Here is a 20283-nt window from a genome sequence, read left to right on the forward strand (position 1 = left end):
ACCTTGTCGACCTTGGTTTTTTTTTATTTTTTCATTTCTGGGCTACACCTGGTGGTGCGCAGGGCTTACTCCTGGCTTTGCACTCAGAGATGACTCTTGGCATGACTCAGGGGACAATATGTGGTCCCAGGGATTGAACTTGTGTCAGCCACTTAGACAACAAGTGCCCTACCTGTTATACCATCGATCTGGTGCCAAACTATGCAAACATTTCTAGGAGTATACGATGGAGGAGCAGGTGACGCTAGGGATAACGGGGAATGATTTAAGTAAAGGGATGTGCTCACTGTGTAGCATTCTCCTGCTGCCTTCATCTGGAACCACGCTTCCTGAAGGCAGCTATGATGATATTCACTGTTAGTCTTGGACTCTCGGGGATGATGCTTGTGAGGGAAGCTGCTTCTGGCTAAGTGCTGGCACCGTGCAGCATGCCACAAGTTTGAGGAATGGTGCTCACCCATTCCACTTCTGGGGATTTGCACTGGTGCTGTTGCCAACTATGGAGAATGCCGGGTTCTGCACTCAGTGAATATCTGTCTTAATGGCTCCCAGGGACTGTCAGCACCTTGTTCTTGGTGAACTCGAGGGTTGGGCATGCTGAGGACAAGCACACACAATGTTCTGCCGACAGTATTTAGCAGATCTCTCTGGGAACATTTTAAAGTTAGATTTGGGGACCAGAGTGATAGTACAGCAGGTAAGGCATTTGCTTTGCACATAGTTAATCTGGGTTTGATCCCCGGTACCCCATATGGTCCCCTCAAGCCCCTGGAGCACAGAGCAAATGGTGATCCCTGAGCACCACTGGGTGTGGACCAAAGTCCAAAAAATGTTTTTAATTAAAAATTGGAACTGGAGCAATAGTACTGTGGTAGGGCTTTTTCCTTGCACACAGCCAACCCGGGTTCAATCTCCAGGATCCCATATGGTCCCTGCTAGGACTGATCCCTGAGCAAAGAGCCAGAAATAACCCTGGTGCATTGCTGGGCATGGCCCCCCAAATAAAAATAAAATAAAAATATGGTCCAGAGCTATAGTGCAATAATAGGATTTTTGCCTACCCAAGCTGAATCCGTGGCATCCCATACAGAATCAGGAGTAATCCCTGAGCATCACCAGATGTGACCCAAAAGCCAAAAAAATAAGTCAGCTTTGTCCAAGATGTGCTGTCCAACCAGCTGCGAAAGGTGAACGTGAAGTGAAACAGATGAATTTGAACCAAGAAAAAGAAAGAAGTGTTGCATCTGTTGAGGTGGGGAGCCCTTTTAGTCTCCCTGGGATGGAGTTCTCCCTGGAAAGGAGGAGTTTTGTTTAGGTCATAGGAAGTTAAGGGTGTTAATGGACATCCCAGGGGAAAAGTTGAGAAAGAGTGGTAGGTGTCCAGGAAGAGGGCCAGACTGAAGTTAGATGTTTAGATGCCTTCACCCTAAAGGGTATTTAAAGTCACAGGCTTGGGGACCTTCCTTTCCCATGCTTTATCCTAAGCATGCTAGCTGGGGATACAGCTCAGTGGTATAGCAGTTGCTTTGCAGGTATGAGGCCCTGGCTTCGATTCCTGGCACTACAAAGAGAGAGAGAATGGGGCAGGGACAAAGAGAGAAAGAGAAGCTTACTCTATGCCTCCCTTCCCTGTGGCTGTTGATTCATATCCCTCAGTATCCTATAACACATCAGTGATTTAGTAATTTAAAAAAAAAGGCTGGAGTGAGAGAACATCAAGTAGTGCGTTTGCCTTGCACACTGCTGATCTGTGTTTGATCCCAGCACCATATATGGTCCCCAGCGCCCCACCAGTGTGATCCTTGAGTGCAGAGCCAGGAGTAAGCCCTGAGTAATAGCCAGATGTGGCCCAACTCACCACCCCAAAAAGTAAAGTCATAGGGTCAGAAAGAGAGATAGGGCCACATAGAAGATGCTTGTCTTGCATGCAGGGGTCCCCTGTTTGATCCCTGGCACCGCATATGATCCTCTGAGAACCACCAGAAGTGATCCCTGAGCACAGAGTCAGGAATAAGCCCTGGGCGCAGCTGGGTGTGGCCCCAAAATTTAAAAGGTGAAAAATAAAGTCATTACGTTGAATAGAGGGAGTATTTTGGAAAGACACTAGTTTTGGTCTAAAACTGAAACTTAAGACTCTGCAAAGTTGGGGCTGGAGCAATAGCACAGCAAGTAGGGTGTTTGCCTTGCATGTGGCCAACCCGGGTTCTATTCGCAGCACCCCATATGGACCCCTGAGCATGTCCAAGGGTAATTCCTGAGTGCAGAGCAAGGAGTAACCCCTGTGCATTGCCAGGTGTGACCCAGAAAGGAAAAAAAAAAGATTCTGCAAAGTTAAAAAGTAAACGAGATAAGAACATTATTGGGGCTGGAGTGATGGTACAGCGGGTAGGGCATTTGTTTGCCTTGCACACGGCCTATGCAGGTTTGATCCCTGAAACACCATATGGTCCCCTGCGCCCTCCAGGAATGATCCCTGAGCACAGAACCAGGAGTTAGCTCTGAGTCTCGTGGGTATGGCCCAAAAACTGGAAAAAAAGAAAATTCAGCAAAGTAAAACAGAGAAAGGTTAGTATATGAGGTAGAAAGAAAATCAGGGACCAAAGAGGTAGGATAGGGGTTATGGTACTTTCCTTGAATGTGGTGTGGCTGACCCCAGTCCCATCCCCTGTACTACATATGGTTCCCCTGGGCACAAACAGGGGTTGCTCCTGAGCACTGCTGTGTGTGGCCTATAGCTCACATCAAACCCCTGAAAAAAGATGAGAGAATCAAAAATGACAATAAGTGCCCTAAAAAAGCTATAAAAATGAAAAGGATGAGTTTTCCCCCTTTAATTACTCTTGCTCATTTTGCTCTTAGCAATGTTCCATGAGAATTTTCAGTATCACAGTCTTAAGCACCTAAGAGTATGCTCTTTATAGAATCTGTTATTGACCTCAGGGTTCTGCACTCAACTCCTGGCTCTACACTCAGGGATCACTCCTGGAAGGGCTTGGGGGACCATATGAGGTGCTAGGGATTGAACCTGGGTTGGTGTGTACAAAGCAAGTGCCCTACCGGTTATACTATCTCTCCAGCCTCCTGTATATAAAGTTCCTGTATGCATCTTTTCCCTCCTAGAATTATTTCTCAAAACTAGGATGAGTTTTACAAGCTTTTAGTATACTGTCAGTCACAACCTTAACCTGAGATAAATGTTTAGTCTGACGAAGACTGATGTTGGGACCTTCCAGTAAGAACTTCTTTACTGCTGCTTCTTGGTCACAAAATGGAAAAGTACTTATAAATGGCTAATAAATAAATAAGAGGTTAGCGAGATAATACAACAGGTAAGGTTCTTGCTTTGCATGCAGTCAACTCATGTTTGACCTCTGGCACCAATATGGTGCCCTGAGCACTGCCATGAGTAATTTCTGAGTGCAGAGCCAGGAGCAATCCCTGAGCATGTCTACGTGTGCCCAAAAAACAAGGAAAGAAAGGGAAGGAAGGAAGGAAGGAGGGAGGGAGGGAGGGAGGGAGGGAGGGAGGGAAGGAGACGGAGAGAGAGGGAGGGAGAGAGGGAGGGAGGGAGAGAGGGAGGGAGGGAGAGAGGGAGGGAGGGAGGGAGGGAGGAGCTTGAGGTGGAGGCTGCGGAAATCTAACTCAATGGAGGAGCACATGCTCTGTAGGTGTCAGGTCCTGGGTTCTATCCCCTTCTGCACAAAACAAAGCTTATGGTCTCACTTGAATGATATCAAACCCGTAAATCAAAGACATAAATGGAAAATTATATAGAGGAGGGTCTGATTGTACAAACTAGATGCTTCTGTCCTAACAGAGCAGGGACAAAAGAAAGTGATGAAGGTGCTTTTTCCCAGGGTGAGGCTGACCTACTGTGCAGCAGAAATGCTGACCTGGACAATTTCCCGAAGCGTGGGAAACTTGACTGCGTAATTGGTGGGGATGGGAGGGGACTCTGTTTGTGCTTATCCCTGAGAATTTTGTTTAAAACAGAGCCAGAAAGATAGTACAGGGCTTAAGGCACTTTTCTGGCAAGGATCAATCCCTGACAACGCATATGGTCCCCCAAGTAGAGCCAGGAGTGATCCCTGAACACAGAACCAGAAATAAGTCCTAAGCACTGTGGTGTGGCTCACAAACCCCTCAAAAAGAGAGCCCAATAGATTTCAGAGGGGTTAAGGTGCTTGTCTAGCATTCATCCCACCCTGGTTCTATCCTCAGATCCCTGCCAAAAGTAATACCTGAGCATAGAGCCAGGAGTAAGCCCTGAGCATCACTGCCTGTGGCCCTAAAATAAAACAATAAGAATAAAAAAAGATGAGTGCCTGATGCTTACCTTGACTGAAGCTGACCCAGATAAAAACTCTGGTTCCCCCTATGGCTCCCCAAGCCCTTCCATTAGTGATCCCTGAATGCAGAGCCAGAAGTAATTTCTGAGTACTGCTGGAGTGGGCCTAAAACAAAACAACAACAAAGCTTAAGGCACTTGCTGTGCATGCCACTGTACTTACAACCCTGTTTCGAACCCCAGCAACAGAGAGGGCCTCCCAAATACCTCCATGTGTGGCCCCAGAGCACCATTGGATGTGGCCCCAAAACATATAAACAAAAACTGGGAGGGGAGCCAGGGCAATAGTACACTGGGTAGGGCTGATCCAGGTGCGATCTCCAGCATCCCATATGGCTCCCTGAGTGAGCTAGGAGTGATTCCTGAATGAAGAGCCAGGAGTAACCCCTGAGAACTGCCAGTGTGACAGAAAAACAAAAAAGAAACCAAGCAAAACTGGGAGGACCAAGGAGAGAGATTAAGTGGGAAAGCACACGCCAAGCACGTTCAAGGCCCAGAGTTCGAACCCTGGCACTAAATACCCACCCTGCAGACAGCACCGTCAAGTGAACTTCTGGTCATCAACTCCCAGACCTCAGTCACGTAGCATAGGGCCGGAAGATCACACTGTCAGTTCTGCAGGACTGGGGCCAAGCATGATCCAGGGTGGTAGTAGGAAATAAAAAAAAAAAAACCCCTAGATGAAACTAATGTAATACAACTTCCACTATTACTATGAAATGGGGTTTAAGCTTTCTATAACTCAGAGATTTTTTTTTTGCTTTTTGGGTCACACCCAGCAATACTCAAGGGTTACTCCTGGCTCTGCACTCAGGGATTACTCCTGGCAGTGCTCAGGAGACCATATGGGATGCTGGAAATCGAACCTGGGTTGGCTGTGTGCAAGGCAAATGCCCTACCCACTGTGCTATAGCTCCAGCCCGATAACTCAGAGATTTTTGGAGGCGTGTGGGAAAACACCCAGCAATGCTCAATACTTACTGCTCCCTCTGTATTCAGGGAATCACTCCTGGTAGGGTTCGTCAGAACCTATGCAGTTCCGGGATCAAAGTGTTGTCGGCCACATAGAAAGTAGGCACCATACCCACTGTGCTATTTCTCCAACCCTTGATTTTCTTATTTAACATCAAGGAAACTACCACTATTTTGTGCCCCCAAACGATTTTCTTTATTTTGGGGACCATATCATCCAGCAATACTTGGGGCTTACTCCTGACTTGACTCTGCACTCAGGAATCACTCTGGGTTGGGGCTTAGGGGACCCTATGGGATGCCAGGCATCATATCTGGGTTATCCACATGCAAGGCAAGTGTCTTATCCACTGTCCTGTTTCTCTGGCTCCTCATGCCCAAAACTATTTTAATTTTTGGATTTGGGGCCAAACCCAGCGATGCTCATGGGTTATTCCTAGCTCTGCACTCAGGGATCACTCCTGGTGGTGCTCAGACCATATGGGATGCTGGGGATCAAACCTGGGTTTGGTCGCATGCAAGGCAATGCCCTATTTGTTATATTACCACTTTGGCCCCACCCAAAACTATTTTTGACTACCTCATATCAAGTTTGTTTTACTATCCTTCACCATACTCCAATCCAGAGATCCATAGCCCTTTCGCTGTGTGATGTACTTTATGGACTTAAATTGCCATATATTGTAAAATGCATAAAACAAAGCAAATACAATTACATAGGAAATCAATAACATAATACAATTTATTTTTCTTTGGGGGCCACTACACCCAGTGATGCTCACTGGCTATTTCCAGATCAGTGCTGGTATGACCATATGCAGTGCCAAGGATTGAACCTGGGCCCCCTGAATGAAAAGTATACATTCCAGCCCATTGAGTTTTTGACCCCGTCCATCAACATATCTCAAAAGATGCGTTTGCTTCTGTACACCAAAACTATAATGTCAACGATATTGTAAACATATAACCTAAACTATAATAACTAAATTTTTAATGTAGGAAAAAATGAAATGCTTGCTGGGGCTGGAGAGACAGTGCAGTGGGCAGGGTACTTGCCTTGCAAGCAGTCAACCCAGGTTTAATCCCCAGCAACACCTACGGTCCTCCGAGCCCCACCAGGAGTAATTCCTGAGTGTAGAGCCAGGAGTAACTGCTGATCATCACCAGGTGCAGCCCCCAAACTAAAACAAACCTAAACAATGTTTGCTTCTACCAATGTCCATTGCAGCATGGTATGGAAAGACCCCCAAATGTCCAAGGACAGATGAGTTGATTAAGAAGTTGTGGTATGAAGCCACAGTGATAGTACAGTGGGTGGAGTGCCTACCTTTTATGTGGCTGACATGACTGTCAGATAACCAGCACCACATATGGTCCCCTGAACACCACCAGGAGTGATCCCTGAGCACAGAGCCAGGAGTAAGCCTTCCACACTGCTGCATGTGGTCTCCCCAAATAAAACAAAACAAAAAAGAAGTGTGGTTTAGAGACACATTGAAATACAATATAACTGCAAGAAAAGACGAAGTAATGCAGCATCCTTGAAGTAGATGCAACTGGAGAGAATCATGTTCAATGAAATAAATCAAAGGTAGGGCAAATACAGATGATCTCATTCCACTGGGCAACAGAGAGGATGCAAGGCAACTGTCAGCTTCAAACAGTGACAAACCCTTTGCCTTGGATTACAAGACTACTAAACAGAGGGAGGGTGGATAAAGATCTGACTAGGAGTGGAGGTTCTTTGGCATCCAAGTTATGAAAAGAGAAGTGACAGAACCTTGGCTTACTGGCTCCAAGAGGAGGGGGTCAGAGAATTTACTAGAAGAGCAAGATGGTTGGTCAGACCAACACATTGAAGGCCTCCAGAGGCTGAATATGGCTTATTACAGTCTTTTATTGTGTCTCTGGGCTGTTGAAGTAGAAGTTTCTGCTTTCTATAGATCAGTTTACTCTGGGAGGTCAATGATATGTGTAGCCAGTTCTGGGGAGTGAGCTGTAAACAAAATGTTCTGAACCAATAATGACATGGGAGTTAGATGGATGTATATAAAATACTTTGAGCCTTGGGGGCTGGAGCAATAGCACAGCGGGTAGGGCGTTTGTCTTGCATGCGGCCAACCCAGGTTCGATTCCCAGCATCCCATATGGTCCCCTGAGCACCACCAGGGGTAATTCCTGAGTGCAGAGCCAGGAGTAAACCCCTGTGCATTGCTGGGTGTAACCCAAAAAGCAAAAAATAAAATGAGATAAACTGTGCAAATTTAAAAAAAAATACTCTGAGCCTAGGGATTGGAGCAATACTACAGTGAGTAGGGCACTCGCTTTGCACATGGCAAACCTGGTTAGATTCCAGGCACCAAACAGGATCATTCAAGCATCACCAGGAATAATTCCTGAGTGCTGAGCCAGGAGCAACCCTTGAGCCCTGCCAGGTATGACCCAGAAACCAAAACAAACAAAAACCCCAAACTTTGATCCTATCCCAGGGAGTGGCTGGACCCATTCTAGGAATGTAGCTGCAGCTCGGAGCTACAGTGGTGCCTCTAGTCTCCTGGGCGCAGCTGATGTCAGAGGGACAGCACAGCAATGATGGACTAGCAGTGATGGTCTCAATCTGCCCGGATTTTACATATATAAATCAAACTAAGTGTCTTAAAAATAAGATGAGCTTTTGTCTAGCAGGGAATAGGCGCACCCAGAGGTGCTCAAGACTGACTCCTGGTTCTGCACTTAAGGATTACTCTTGGTGAGGTGTGAGGAGGCAGGGATCAAACCTGGGGGTACCCTGTGCAATACTAAGCACTTTAATCTATAGATAGGCCCCTAGGTCTCTTTTTATTGGGCTTAGGCTAGACTCCTTCCAGTTAAGGAGGTGGTGATGTGCACCAACTTTGTACATCAACATTACAAACTTAAACAATATTGCAACCGTACTACCCAAACTACTAAATATTACTCAGAAAAACTGCTCTTTTGTATTTGGGGGCCACACTTCTGGTATCTGGGACCACTCCCAGCGCGGCTTGAGAAGCCATATGGGGTGCAGGGCTCGAACCCGGGTGGGCCACGTGCAAGACAAAAGAGGCTTTCCCGCTGTAATCTCTCTGCCCCCTCAAACTGCTGAAATTGAAAAAAAAGAAATATCTGCTTGGATAAGGGAGAGAGCTAAGATTCGAGCCCTAGAATCACAAGATCCCTTGAGCACCTAGCCTGGATTAGTTGCCCAAGAACCGCCGGAAGGGGTGGAAACCCAAAAACAAAAAAAAATGAAGACTCAGCGATTTCACGTTAAATTGAAAACTCCATGACACTCGCCCAGTTTAAAGCGTGCAGCTAGTCTCACAGCCCCTCCCTCCCAGACTTCCTCCAACACTCGTGACCAACCGAATCCCGCGCTCACAGCCAATTGGACCTCCGGGAGAAAGTTGCCTCCGGCCACCCAATCCGGGCGCAACATTCCCAAACCCACCCCCTTGGCGTACTCCCGCGCCACTCCAAATCACGTGACGCCCTTCCCGCCCAAGCTTGGGCCCGAAGCCCCGCCCCCTCGGCCCATCCTGCTTACGCAAGGACTTGTTTGGCATCTACCACGGGCGGTCTGCTCCACTCATCCATGAAGCAGGGTCCCCCACCGGAGCCTGCAGGCCACTGAGGATCCCATATACGTAAGTGAGCCCAAACCAACTCCATTTCGCGCGAGTGAGCGCGGTTTCCCACCGCCCCACCGGGAGCGCGCCGCCACGATGGCCGCCAGTAGGAAGCGATTGGCGCAAACGTCACCTCCCAAGTCCCGCCCCCACCAGAGCCTTCTAAACACGTTCTTCCGCCCACTTCCCCCTTTCTCTCCTTTCCTCCGCCATCGTCGCGGTGTGAACGTGGCTCTTCGCCATGGTAAGTTGAATCCCTTACCATCGGCTCGGGGATGGCTTCTCCACGCCTCAGGTTCTCGCTAGTTTTCCCGGGTCGAGGGCTGCATCGGGGGCCGGGAGCCATTTTAAGGCTTTTTCCAGAAAAGTTCGATTTTGGCCGCGGTGAAGTCCTTCGGGCCTGTTGGGAAACTAACGCGGAATTGGGCGCCCCGAGAAGGGCGGGCTGCGCTGGCGCCACAAAGTCCGAGGGGGCGCTCTCTACCGAGCCACCGCCCAGGTTAACAGGGTTTCGTTTTCTTTCGCCCTTCTTTGAAGGAACTTTTCTGGGCAGGGAGATACTGCGGGATGGGTAGATTTCCGCAGTCGTGGCCGCCCCCCCCCCCCGCCCCGTGCAGACTGCCGGACACTTGCGGCGGTGCCAGGCACGGAAGACGGGCTAGAAACTGGTGATTTTTTGCAAAAGTGTTTAACTTGGCGAGGTACACACTACATTGTGACCTGGCAGGAATTTTGAGCCAATTTTTTTTGGCGGGGGGGACTTGAGTGGTACCGCGTGGGTGCCCCAGGACTTTGGGCTGTCCTTAATAGAATGAGAACTTAACGGCCACTTGGTAGGAGTTTTTTTTCTGGGACGATTCCATGAGAAATTGAATTTGGGGGTTTCTAGGCCGCGAGAGGGCCCTCGGCCGACTTGAACTTAAAATGCTCCGATTTTTTTGTTGTTGGGGGGGGCACAGCCGGCGGTGTATGCTCGGGGCTCTGGCTCACGCATCACTCCTGGCGTGCCCGAGGGACCCTTGGGGTTCCGAGGATCGAGCCCTGGTCGGCCGCGTGCAAGGCAAACGCCCTATTCGCTCTGGCTTCACCGCATCCAATTTTCTTACGTGGCCGGACGTGAGCCTAGTACGTGTACCCCGTGCCGCTGGAATTTCCTGCCAACTGCGGGGGAGGGTGGGGTGTTGGTTTGCGCTTAGAAGATCCAAATTCCTATAAAAATAAAAGGTACAATGGGCAGTTTGTACTAGGGCGGCCTTTAAAAAGGCGCCATGGTGGCGGGGGGGGGGGTGCCCGCTAAACTGCTTACGGCCCCTGGCGACTTTAAATGCAGTTAAGTCATAGCGAAAACTCTTAAACACTCTAGGATCCCTGGAAATAGTTCTTTCTGTATATGTGAGGGCGCTAAGAAGTTATCTCCTAACTAATAGCCAAATACCCCAGCCCTAACTCTCAAGTGGTCCTTTGTGTCCTGCAGTGACTAGCAGGGGACTCAGGAATACACTGCCTAGCCCCCGCAGACGAGGGAACCCTGGTTTCTTTGAATGCCAGTTCTCAGCTACTTAGAAAAGTTTGTTTCCCTCCCAGACCTTGCTTTGGAACAATGGGGATCTATGGCTCCGCCCCTCCAGCCGAACTAGGGGCGAGGCCACAGAAGTTAGGGGTGGGGGGAGACAAAAGTTCTTTGGCGGGCTGATGGGGGCGGGACACAGCCTAAGGCGTGTCTTGGCCCTGAATTAGGGGTGGGAGCAAAAAGTGTAAGATGAGTTTTAGGGTGGTTTGGGGGCGTGATCCAAATATTTTTTCTTGTTATGTTGGCTTTCTGGAGTCCTGACTTTAAAATTTTGTCAGACTCTGCTAATGTCTAAATGGGTTGCATTTCTTTGCCAGTCTTCCCACAAGACTTTCAGGATCAAGCGGTTCCTGGCCAAGAAACAAAAGCAGAATCGGCCTATTCCTCAATGGATTCGGATGAAAACTGGTAACAAGATCAGGTAAAGACTACTCTACCCAGCTTTTCCCATTTCTCTCCCCTACCCCCAGGAACAATTTTGTACAGTCTTATGTGTTCTGTTGTGAATTGATGGCTTTGGAAGAAGAACATTAGACTACCAGACATCACCTATTATTCAACTAATGCTGAGGTATTAAGAGTCATGCCAGAAGATATAGTTAACCAGGGTTAAGGCACGTACTCCCCAGCACTACGTGGCCCAAGCAACCCTGTTTTCAATTGCTACATCCTTTTTCTCGGGCCTGCTTGTGCAAGACTCACTTTAGTGCCTCCCGCAGCTTCACCCCCCCAAAATTGAGCAGGTTGCAATTCCAGTGCTTTGTTTTTGTGGGAGTGCTGGCATAACCCTGCTGAAAACAAATCTGTGCCAATCATTTTTTTTATTTTACCTTTTTCAGAGGTAAAATTACACTGATTAGCACAAACAGTTTGGAGATAAGTCCCTTTGGTCTCGAATTCATGCAGTCCTAATCTGTTAAAAGTATTTTTTTTCCTTCTGTAGTGATGGCGGGGGGGGATGTCTGCCTGGGTTTTGAATGCATGGTGTGGAGTTGGTGAGGGGCACTTCCTTTCCCCAAGTAAAGAACCAGAGTTTTCCTAATCTGGAATCCTTTTGAGAGGTAAAAATTTGATTTGACTAGTTCTTAAATACATCTAGCAAATCACTTTTTACTCTCCAAAAAGAGCTCCAAAATGCATAAGGAAATAACAGCTGCGGACACCCCTTGCCTGCCAAGGAAAGACTGAACGGTACTGTAATATGGGACATGCGCATGCCCTCCCCCCTCACTGCTGTCACTGTCATGATGGTAACCTACCCTTTGCTTCTGTGTAGGTACAACTCCAAGAGGAGGCACTGGAGAAGGACCAAGCTCGGTCTGTAAGGAGAGCCACATGAGACGCATGCGCATGAGCTGTGATAGGCTGCTAGTATCTTGAACACAGCAGGCGGAAAGGCACAACAAGTCTGAAGTCGTGTTTCTTGGATTAGGGAATCTGTTCGTCTTCTAGTTTCTGTACCTTGTTGCTAACTTGGTAATAAATCTTGTGATACCGTGCTTTCATGCCACTGAATTCTTTCCCAGGTCTGCTCATATAGTGCTCTCCTGGGACTTAACGGCTATTTCAGCCATGGTCTGCCATATGTTAGAACCTACAACACCCATCCCACAACCAGTGTCCCATTTCTCTCCTGCCACCCCTCCAGCCTGCCTCCAAAAATATAGAAAGAAAGGTTATGTGTGACACTTGACCTTTCAGCACTCAGCTCTTACCCAGAATGATCATTTCCAGCTGTCATTGTCATAGTGCTCCCTTCTATGCCCCACCCCCAGACAGATAACCTTAGGCACACATGCCTACTTGCAAAATAGGTTTTCCCATCTGTAGGAATGTATCCACGGCTTCCAAAAATGGAACATGCTAAGTGATTGCCACAGAACAGTGCAGTAGTTCTGACACGTGCATTCTACATGGCCCCAGGCCACTAACCCTCAAGGAAAAAGTATGAATCCAGTTTGGGAGACAAGTGACCCCAGACATGGAATGTACGCTACAAAGCAAAGTGAAGTTGCACCCCAGAATTGAAGGGTATGTCCAATAGCCAAGATGGAGTGTCTGCCTTTTACTTTTTTTGGACTATCCCAGGCGTCTTATTCCTGGCTCTGCACTCAGATCACTCCTGGTGGGCATCAGGGACTATATGGGGTGCTGGGGATTAAACCCAAGCCATCCATTTGTAAGGCAGAGCAGGACCTGCTGTATTGGCTGGCATATACAAAGGCTAGGAATGCTGGGAAGGTTCCGGTTTCACAAGTTTAGTGGGATATTGTCATGAAAACACAAGTTAGGTAGCTGGAGTTTAAAGCTCTAAAGTTAGTGGAGCTGGGACATTTGCCTTGCACGTGGTCTACCCCAAATGGGTGACACTGCCAAGGGTGCTGGTAAGATGGGGGCAGAGGCTGTAGTATCCTCAGGTGCCACTAGGGGCAGTCTTCACTTACAAAAAGAAGTGAGCACTTTGTCTTTCTGGAAACTTAAGCAGAGCTTAGGTTTCCAGGGGCGAGAGACAAAACAGCATGTAAGGCACCCCATATGGTTCCTGGATCCCTGCCAGTAGTGATCCTAGAGAGCAGAGCCAGGAGTAAGTCCCAAACACTGAGTGTGATCAAAAGACCATAGATTTCCAGGCTCTAAGTGAGCTCCCTCTCGGAGAGCCCGGCAAGCTACCGAGAGTATTCGATATGCCAGACACAGTAACAACAAAGTCTCCAATGGAGACGTTACTGGGCCCGCTCGAGCAAATCGACGATCAACGGGAGGGCCTTCACCTTTACCTTTAAGTGAGCTCCAAGGGCTTAGCATATACGTCACATTCAAGAGGCTTGTGTTCCATCCCTGGTACTTCATGGTTACCCTGGGGACCAAACCTGTAGGTACCCCTTAAGCACCAAACCTAGAGTAGTCCTGAGCATTGTTTGATACTTGACTCCTGTCTACCCCACAAAATTAAAAAAAAAAAATACTTCTGGGCTAGGGACATGACCCAGTGGAGTACATAGGTTTTGCATATGCAGCCCCTTGGTTCAGTTCCCAATAATGAAAAACATGGAGCTGGGGATGTGGCTCAGTGGTAGAGAACATGCCAGAAGCCCAAAGTTCTATGCCTATACTGCACAAGAAAAATAATTGGCTCTCCAGGCCACGTACTATGATGCTCAAGTCTTGCACTTGGTTCTGCACTTAGGGGTCATTCCTGGCAGGGATTGTTGGGGTTTAAAGTCGGGTCAGCTGCATGCAAAGCAAATACTGTACTTGCTGTACTATTACCTCACCCTGTGTACTACATTGTTTCTTCAGCCTCCAAAAAATTTTTTTGAGTTAAGAAAGCTGAGAAGTACACTTGCCTCACCTGTATAAGGTCCTGGGTTCAATTTCTGGCACCATCAAATTTTGGAGCCAGATAAATAGGGGTTCAGGGACTTGCTGACTGCCCCCTCCACATTTGATCATCAGTATCTCATACATCCTTAGGGGTAAGTATTGCCGGGAGTGGCCCCTGAGCACAGAGCACTAGAATGTGGTCCAAACTCCCATCCTCACAAGAAGGTAACTGTGGCCAGGGCAATATACAGGGCCTTGCACCTGGCTAACCAGATTGGATAACCAGCACCCTATTGGTCCCCCAAGCTTGCCAGGAGTTATTCCTGAGCACCGAGCCAGGAATAAGCCCTGAGTATAACTGGATGTGGCCCAAACCCCTCTGAATCTCCCCAAAGAAGATAGGGATACAGAGAACAGGGAGATGGCTCAAAAGACAGACTTTGCATGCAGGAACCCCAGGTTTCATCTCTAGTATCACATGACCCCTTCTCAAGGTCCCCTGTGTGTTGACAAGCACCACTAGATACGATCATAAAAGCAACAAAGTAGATTTCCAGGGTAGGTGGTGATAAGTGATTCCTTTGCTGCAAAGAGGGCTGTAGATCAACATCAGCATTTGGAACCTTCTGTTCTAGGAAGGAATCCAGAGAACTAAGGTACAGATCAGGAAAGTTGGGACCTCACACCTCCCCCCAAAAAAAAATACAGGGCTGGAAGTGCCACTAGGCCTTCACTTTTACAAGTAAGGTTAATGGACAAGGCCTCTAGGGGCCAAGTGTCTGAAGCTGCTGCTGATGACAGTGGCAGCTGGACAGGTCCTTGAGCTCAGCCCCAAAGAACACTGTTCCCTTGATCCACTGCAATAATAGTTTCCAGCAGAGCAGATGATAAAGGTATTTGGGAGAGATTTCACAAAACCAATTGTGTGCAATAGCAGCAAGGAAAATATGACAGTAAACAACACCAGTGGCACAGGCCAGACCAGAGTCATTTTCTAGAATAAACAAAATCTGGAAGTTTTAACAATGAGCATTACTGGGAGAGCAAGCTCAACAGTCTGGAATACAGGTTTTGCATGTTGGAGGCCTGGGTTTGATCCCTAGCACCACATGTGCATGGCACATTACCCTTAGTAGTGCCAAATGTGACCCCAAAACAAAAAAATAAATGAAATTAAAAGTGAACTGGGGCTGGAGCAATAGTACAGCAGGTAGGCCTTGCACATGGCCAACCAGGGTTCGATTCCCAGCATTCCATATGGTCCCCCGAGCACTACAAGGAGTAATTCCTGAGTGCCAAGCCAGGAGTAACCCCTGTGCATCTCTGGGTGTGACCCAAAGAAAGCAAAAAAAAATTTTTTTAAAGTGGTCTGGAACAACACTTGTGGAACAGCACTTGCCTTGCATGTGTGAGGTCCTGAGTTCAAACCCTAACACTGTAAAAGAAGAAGGGGACTGGGGGGAGAAGAAAAGAAAAATTCCTGGGAGCTGGAGTGATAGCATAGTGGTTAGGGCGTTTGCCTTGCACATGGCCAACCTGGGTTCGATTCCCCACATCCCATATGGTCCCCTGAGCACCAAAGCAAAAAAAAAAAAAAGAAAGAAAAATTTCTTCCCCCTCTTCATCTTTATCCTGTTCTGTTTGTCTGTTCCCTGCTTTTCTTTTTTGGTGGTATTTATTTGGAGGTGGCGAGGAACACCTCACTGTGTTCAGGGCTTACCCCAGGCTCCGTGCTCAGGGGTGATCCCTGACAGCACTTGGGGACCAACCTCAGCCACATGCAAGGTAGACTGTCTCTCCATTCCCCTGCTCAGTGCTTTCTATGTAATTTCTGGTTGATGTTGGCTTTCCTGTGGCAGGCAGATGACAAGAAAACAAAGGACACTATGAAATAAATTAAAAGTGACCTAGCTGTAAGATTTGAAAAAGCAAACCATTTTTTTTAAGTTTACTTTCTTTGTTGAATCACTGTGAGATAGACCCTTACAAAGCTGTTCATGACCGGGTTTTAGTCATACAGTATTCCAACACCTATCCCTCACCAGTGTACATTTCCCAGCACCAGTGTCCCCAGGTTCTCTCCTATCACCTACCCCCTAGCCTGCCTCTTTGGCAGGCACTTTTCTTCTCTCTCTGTCTCTGTCTCTGTCTCTGTCTTTCTCTATCTCACTCTCCTTTTGAGCATTGTGGGCAAATGCTTTTGATAGAATATCAAATTCCTGGCTCTTGGCCTCCCACCCAAGTATGATTCCAACTAGAATCATATATTACCCCTCTCGGGTTGGAGACGTAGCACAGGGGGTAAGGCGCTTGCATGGCCAGCATGAGTTCAACCAACAGTTTAATCCCCTGAACCCCTCCAGGAGTGATTGCTGAGTGCAGATCCAGGAATAAGTTCTGAGCACCACCGGGTTTGGCTCAAAAAACAACAATAACAAAAATCAAATGCTACCTCTTTCCAGAGCCTTCGAGGATGGCATGGTTTCCTGTGGACCCACTTTTTCGGTGGAAGACTTCAAGACTATGGCCAGCTCCTGCCTATCCTCTGAGACATGAAATTTGGTTTTAAATTTTGGGTGTTTGGTTCTCATTTCCTGGGTTGGTGCTCAGGAATAGATCCCAATGGTGCTGGGGAGACCCTGTGGTGCCAGGGATGGAACCCCAACCTTTCATATGTAAATCCTGCACTCAGTCCTCTGAGAGACTTCTCTTGTCCCTGAAAGAAGGATTTTTCTGGACTCCTAACAGCAAAGGTTGGGGCCAGAGAAGGTAGTGCTGGTGATTTCCTTGAAAGTGGCCACACTTGATCTGTGGCACTCCGTGGGGTCCCTCTAGGTGTGATCCTTGAGAACTGCTAGGTGTGACCCAATCCTAACCTCCCCACACACAAAAGAACAGCAAAGGTCAAGTAAAGTTCAAGCAAGGGTTGAGGTGTGGATGGCTCTTAGCAGTAGAGTACAAGCGTTGCATGTAAGACTCTGGCTTCAGTCCCCAACACACACACACACACATACACAAAAGAAAACCAGAAGCAAGGATAGACATAACTTTTTTGTCCTTGTGGTTTGTTTTGTTTGGGGGCAACACCTGGTCGTGCTCAGGAGCTACTCTCAACTCTGCTCAGAGGTCACTTCTGGCAGTACTTGGCAAACTATCTGGTGGCAGGAATGGAACCCGAGACTCCCATATGTGAAGCATACATGTGCTCAAGTCATCTTCCCAGTCCGCTAATGCGCCAAGATTACCCAATAGCATTGTGTGTGTGTCGGTATTGGTGTGTGTGCATATGCCTGTGTTGCAAGGGATCAAACCCAGGGTGTCTCACATGCAAGACAAGCACTCTACAGCTCAGCCATAGCCTGGCATTTGCCATCACAGGTGTGTACCAAAGGTGTTGTGGCCTCTTCACCTGTATCAGCTCTTCAGTGGTCCCTTTGATAAGATTTTCAGGTATTCAGAGAGGGCTAGAGAGATACTTCGGGGAGTGAAGGCGTTTGCCTTGCACATGACCAACACAGACTCGATCCCTGCCACTGCATGGGATCCCCTGAGCACTGCCAGTAGTGACTGTTGAGTTCAAAGTCAGGAATAAGCCAGGTATTGCCCCCTAGAGTCTTCAATTAACTTACTGAAGACTGTGGAACCAGAACCACGTACTGTATGAGGATACACTTCACAACCTGAAGTCAGTAAATGAATGGATCTACAACTCTAGTTATGGCAACACCCATGAGTAGTGAATGACCCTAAAGGCTGATATGTTTATTGCACAGAGGGTCTCAGTCCTGAGATCTGCCCTGTTAGAAAGTGGTTCAAACAGGTGAAAAATGAGGTGGGAGAGATAGCCTGGCCGCTCAGGTGCTTGCCTTGCACGTGGCCAACCCAGATTCCATCCCTGACACCTCATAGCTTCCCCCAAACCCTGCCAGGAGTGATCTCTGAGTTCAGTGCCTCTCTGAGTGCAGAAACAAGAGTATGCCAGGTATGGTCCCAAAACCAAAATACAAAGGAAAGTTAAGAGGCAAAGAACCCCTCTGAACCTTCAAATGCTCTTCTGGTAGAATGAAGAAAAAGATCCCAGGGCCAGAGAGATAGTACAGCAGGCAGAGTGCTTGCCTTACATGTGGTTAACACGGGTTCGATCCCCAGCACCCCATATGCTATCCTCAGACCCACTAGGAGTGATCCCTGAGTGCAGAGCCAAGAGCACAAGCCCTGAGCACAAACAGGTGTAGCAACCAAACAAAAACAAAGAAGACCCCCCCTCCCAACAGCAGCTCTATTGCTGAGCCGAGCTCCCATTCTTGTCTTCTTGGGACACTTTACTGTTTCTTAAAGTAGTGCTGGGCTTCATATTTCCACTTCCTGGAGAAGTTAGAGTCTTAAAGCTACCAGCACACTTTCAGTCTTCAGTTTCACTGAAATATTTCTGTTGTGTGAACTTTCTGTTAACTGCCTGTCAAAACAAACTGTTTCCAACTCCTCAGGTCAATCACAGTATAAAGGGAAGAGGGGCTGGAGTGATAGTACAGCAGGTAAGATGCTTACCTTTCATGCAGCCAACTTGGGTTCGATCCCTGGCATCCAATATGGTCCCCTGAGCCTGCAAGGAGTGAGTCCTGCGTGCAGAATCAGGATTAAGCCCTGAGTATCACAGGGTGTGGCCTAACAAGGAAAGGAGGGAGGGAGGGAGCAAAGGAGGAAGGAAGATCTACCAGTAATTCTTAAATATAAACTTCTGTCATTTACTATGTCCAAAAAAGGGACTGAGCACTTTGTTTTCCCACAGGAGGAAGGCATTCCCATCAGTGCTCCTGGTTCTGCATTTAGGGATAACTTTTTTTTTTTGCTTTTTGAATCACACATGGCTATGCACAGGGGTTACTCCTGCCTCTGCACTCAGGAATTACCCCTGGCGGTGCTCAGGGGACCATATGGGATGCTGGGAATCAAACCCGGTTCGGCCGCGTGTAAGGCAAACGCCCTACCCGCTGTGCTATCGCTCCAGCCCCTCAGGGATCACTCTTGGCAGTACTCAGAGGACCGTGTCTGTAGTGCCGGGGATTGAATCCAGGCCTACCCATTGAACTATCGCTCTGGCCTCTAAATGATTTACTGTAAATTAAAATATACAGCTAAAGGGTGACTGATTATATTTGTCCTTGAGTGTGACCTTGAGGAGATATGCTGAGGACAGTGAGGTCCTTGTAGGTTTAACAATTACTAAAGACCGGGGGTATGGTGCCGCCAGCAGGTCAATCTGTACCTGTGAGGCGAGTGCATCAGCAGCCTCATGGCGCCTTCAGACTTCCAGATACCCCCAAATTGCTGCTGTGCCTTTGGCCAGACCCCAAAAACTTGGGGCAAAGTTTACCAAGAAAGTAAACAGCCAAAAGTTAGGTATGTGGGAAACACACCCACAAACCACCTCCGGCTCAGCTATATAATTGGAGGCAAGGCCTCTTTGGTTCCTGATTGAACTGCTTAATGTACATGATCCCAGAGACTCAGAAACGAATCTCAGAACCCAGTGGCTTTAGGTAGAAATGCGTCTGGTCTCTGCAGTAGGCTACTGGTGCTGGGCCAACCCAGGTGGGAATAGGTTTCGTGCCTTGGCCTGTTCCCCCTGGCGGCCCAGTGGCCGCCATCCGTCTGAGGCCACTGGATAGTCACATTTGGGCCCCCAGTGACGAGACACACAGGGCCTCACGGGATGAGGGTGGAGCCGGGCTTGTCCTCCCCACCCCAACGAGACCCCAAGTCATCGCCCACGAATGGCCTCTCTGGCTCCTGACCAAGCTGCTTAACGGCCATGATCCCAGAGACTCAGAAACAAATCTCAAAACCCAGTGGCGTTTGGCAGAAATGCATCCGGACTCCACAGTACGTTACTGTCGCCAGGCCACCCCAGGGAGGAAAGGGTGTTGTCCCTCCACCTGCTCCCTCTTGGCGACTTGGTGGCTGTCATCCTCCAGAGGCCATTGGACAGTCAGGCTTGGGCCCGCAGTGACGAAACTTGTTGGGTCTCATGGGATGGGGGGGGAGGTGGAGCCGGGCCTGTCCTCTCCACCCTAATGAGACCCCAAGTTATCGCCCACGAACGGCCTCTTTGGCTCCTCATCAAGCTGCTCAACGGCCATGATCCCAGAGACTCAGGAGCAGATCTCTAAACCCAGTGACTTTTGGCAGAAATCCCTCCAGATTTAAGTGTTAAAATTTCAGAATTTCAAAACCACATGGCCCTACTGCAGCCACACGACATCATATGTTATTCATAACCAGCAATAGAACACAAATTGTCTATTGTTGCCTTTTCAGCAGATCTGAGTGTTGGGGTAAAATCTCAAATAATGGTGGGTCTGGTGTCGAAATAGTGAATGTGATCAAAGTAGAGAGAGTAATGTGGAAATCATCTGCCC

The 20283-nt window shown here is 48.2% G+C and overlaps 1 protein-coding gene and 1 non-coding gene across 2 annotated transcripts; both read left to right on the forward strand.

Moving 5' to 3' along the window:
* The first annotated feature begins 9088 nt into the window (after positions 1–9088).
* Positions 9089–12039, forward strand: RPL39 (ribosomal protein L39). The gene is made up of 3 exons (XM_056125819.1): positions 9089–9214; positions 10858–10961; positions 11817–12039. Exons 1-3 carry the CDS (start codon positions 9212–9214, stop codon positions 11863–11865), a joined length of 156 nt encoding a protein of 51 aa, XP_055981794.1. The 5' UTR covers positions 9089–9211; the 3' UTR covers positions 11866–12039.
* Positions 11277–11411, forward strand: LOC130034307 (small nucleolar RNA SNORA69). The gene has a single exon (XR_008794079.1). It is a non-coding gene; the product is annotated as a small nucleolar RNA SNORA69 (small nucleolar RNA).
* Positions 12040–20283: the final 8244 nt, after the last annotated feature.

The sequence above is a fragment of the Sorex fumeus genome, unplaced genomic scaffold (assembly GCF_029834395.1).
Source record: "Sorex fumeus unplaced genomic scaffold, SorFum_2.1 ptg000058l, whole genome shotgun sequence".
NCBI lineage: Eukaryota > Metazoa > Chordata > Mammalia > Eulipotyphla > Soricidae > Sorex > Sorex fumeus.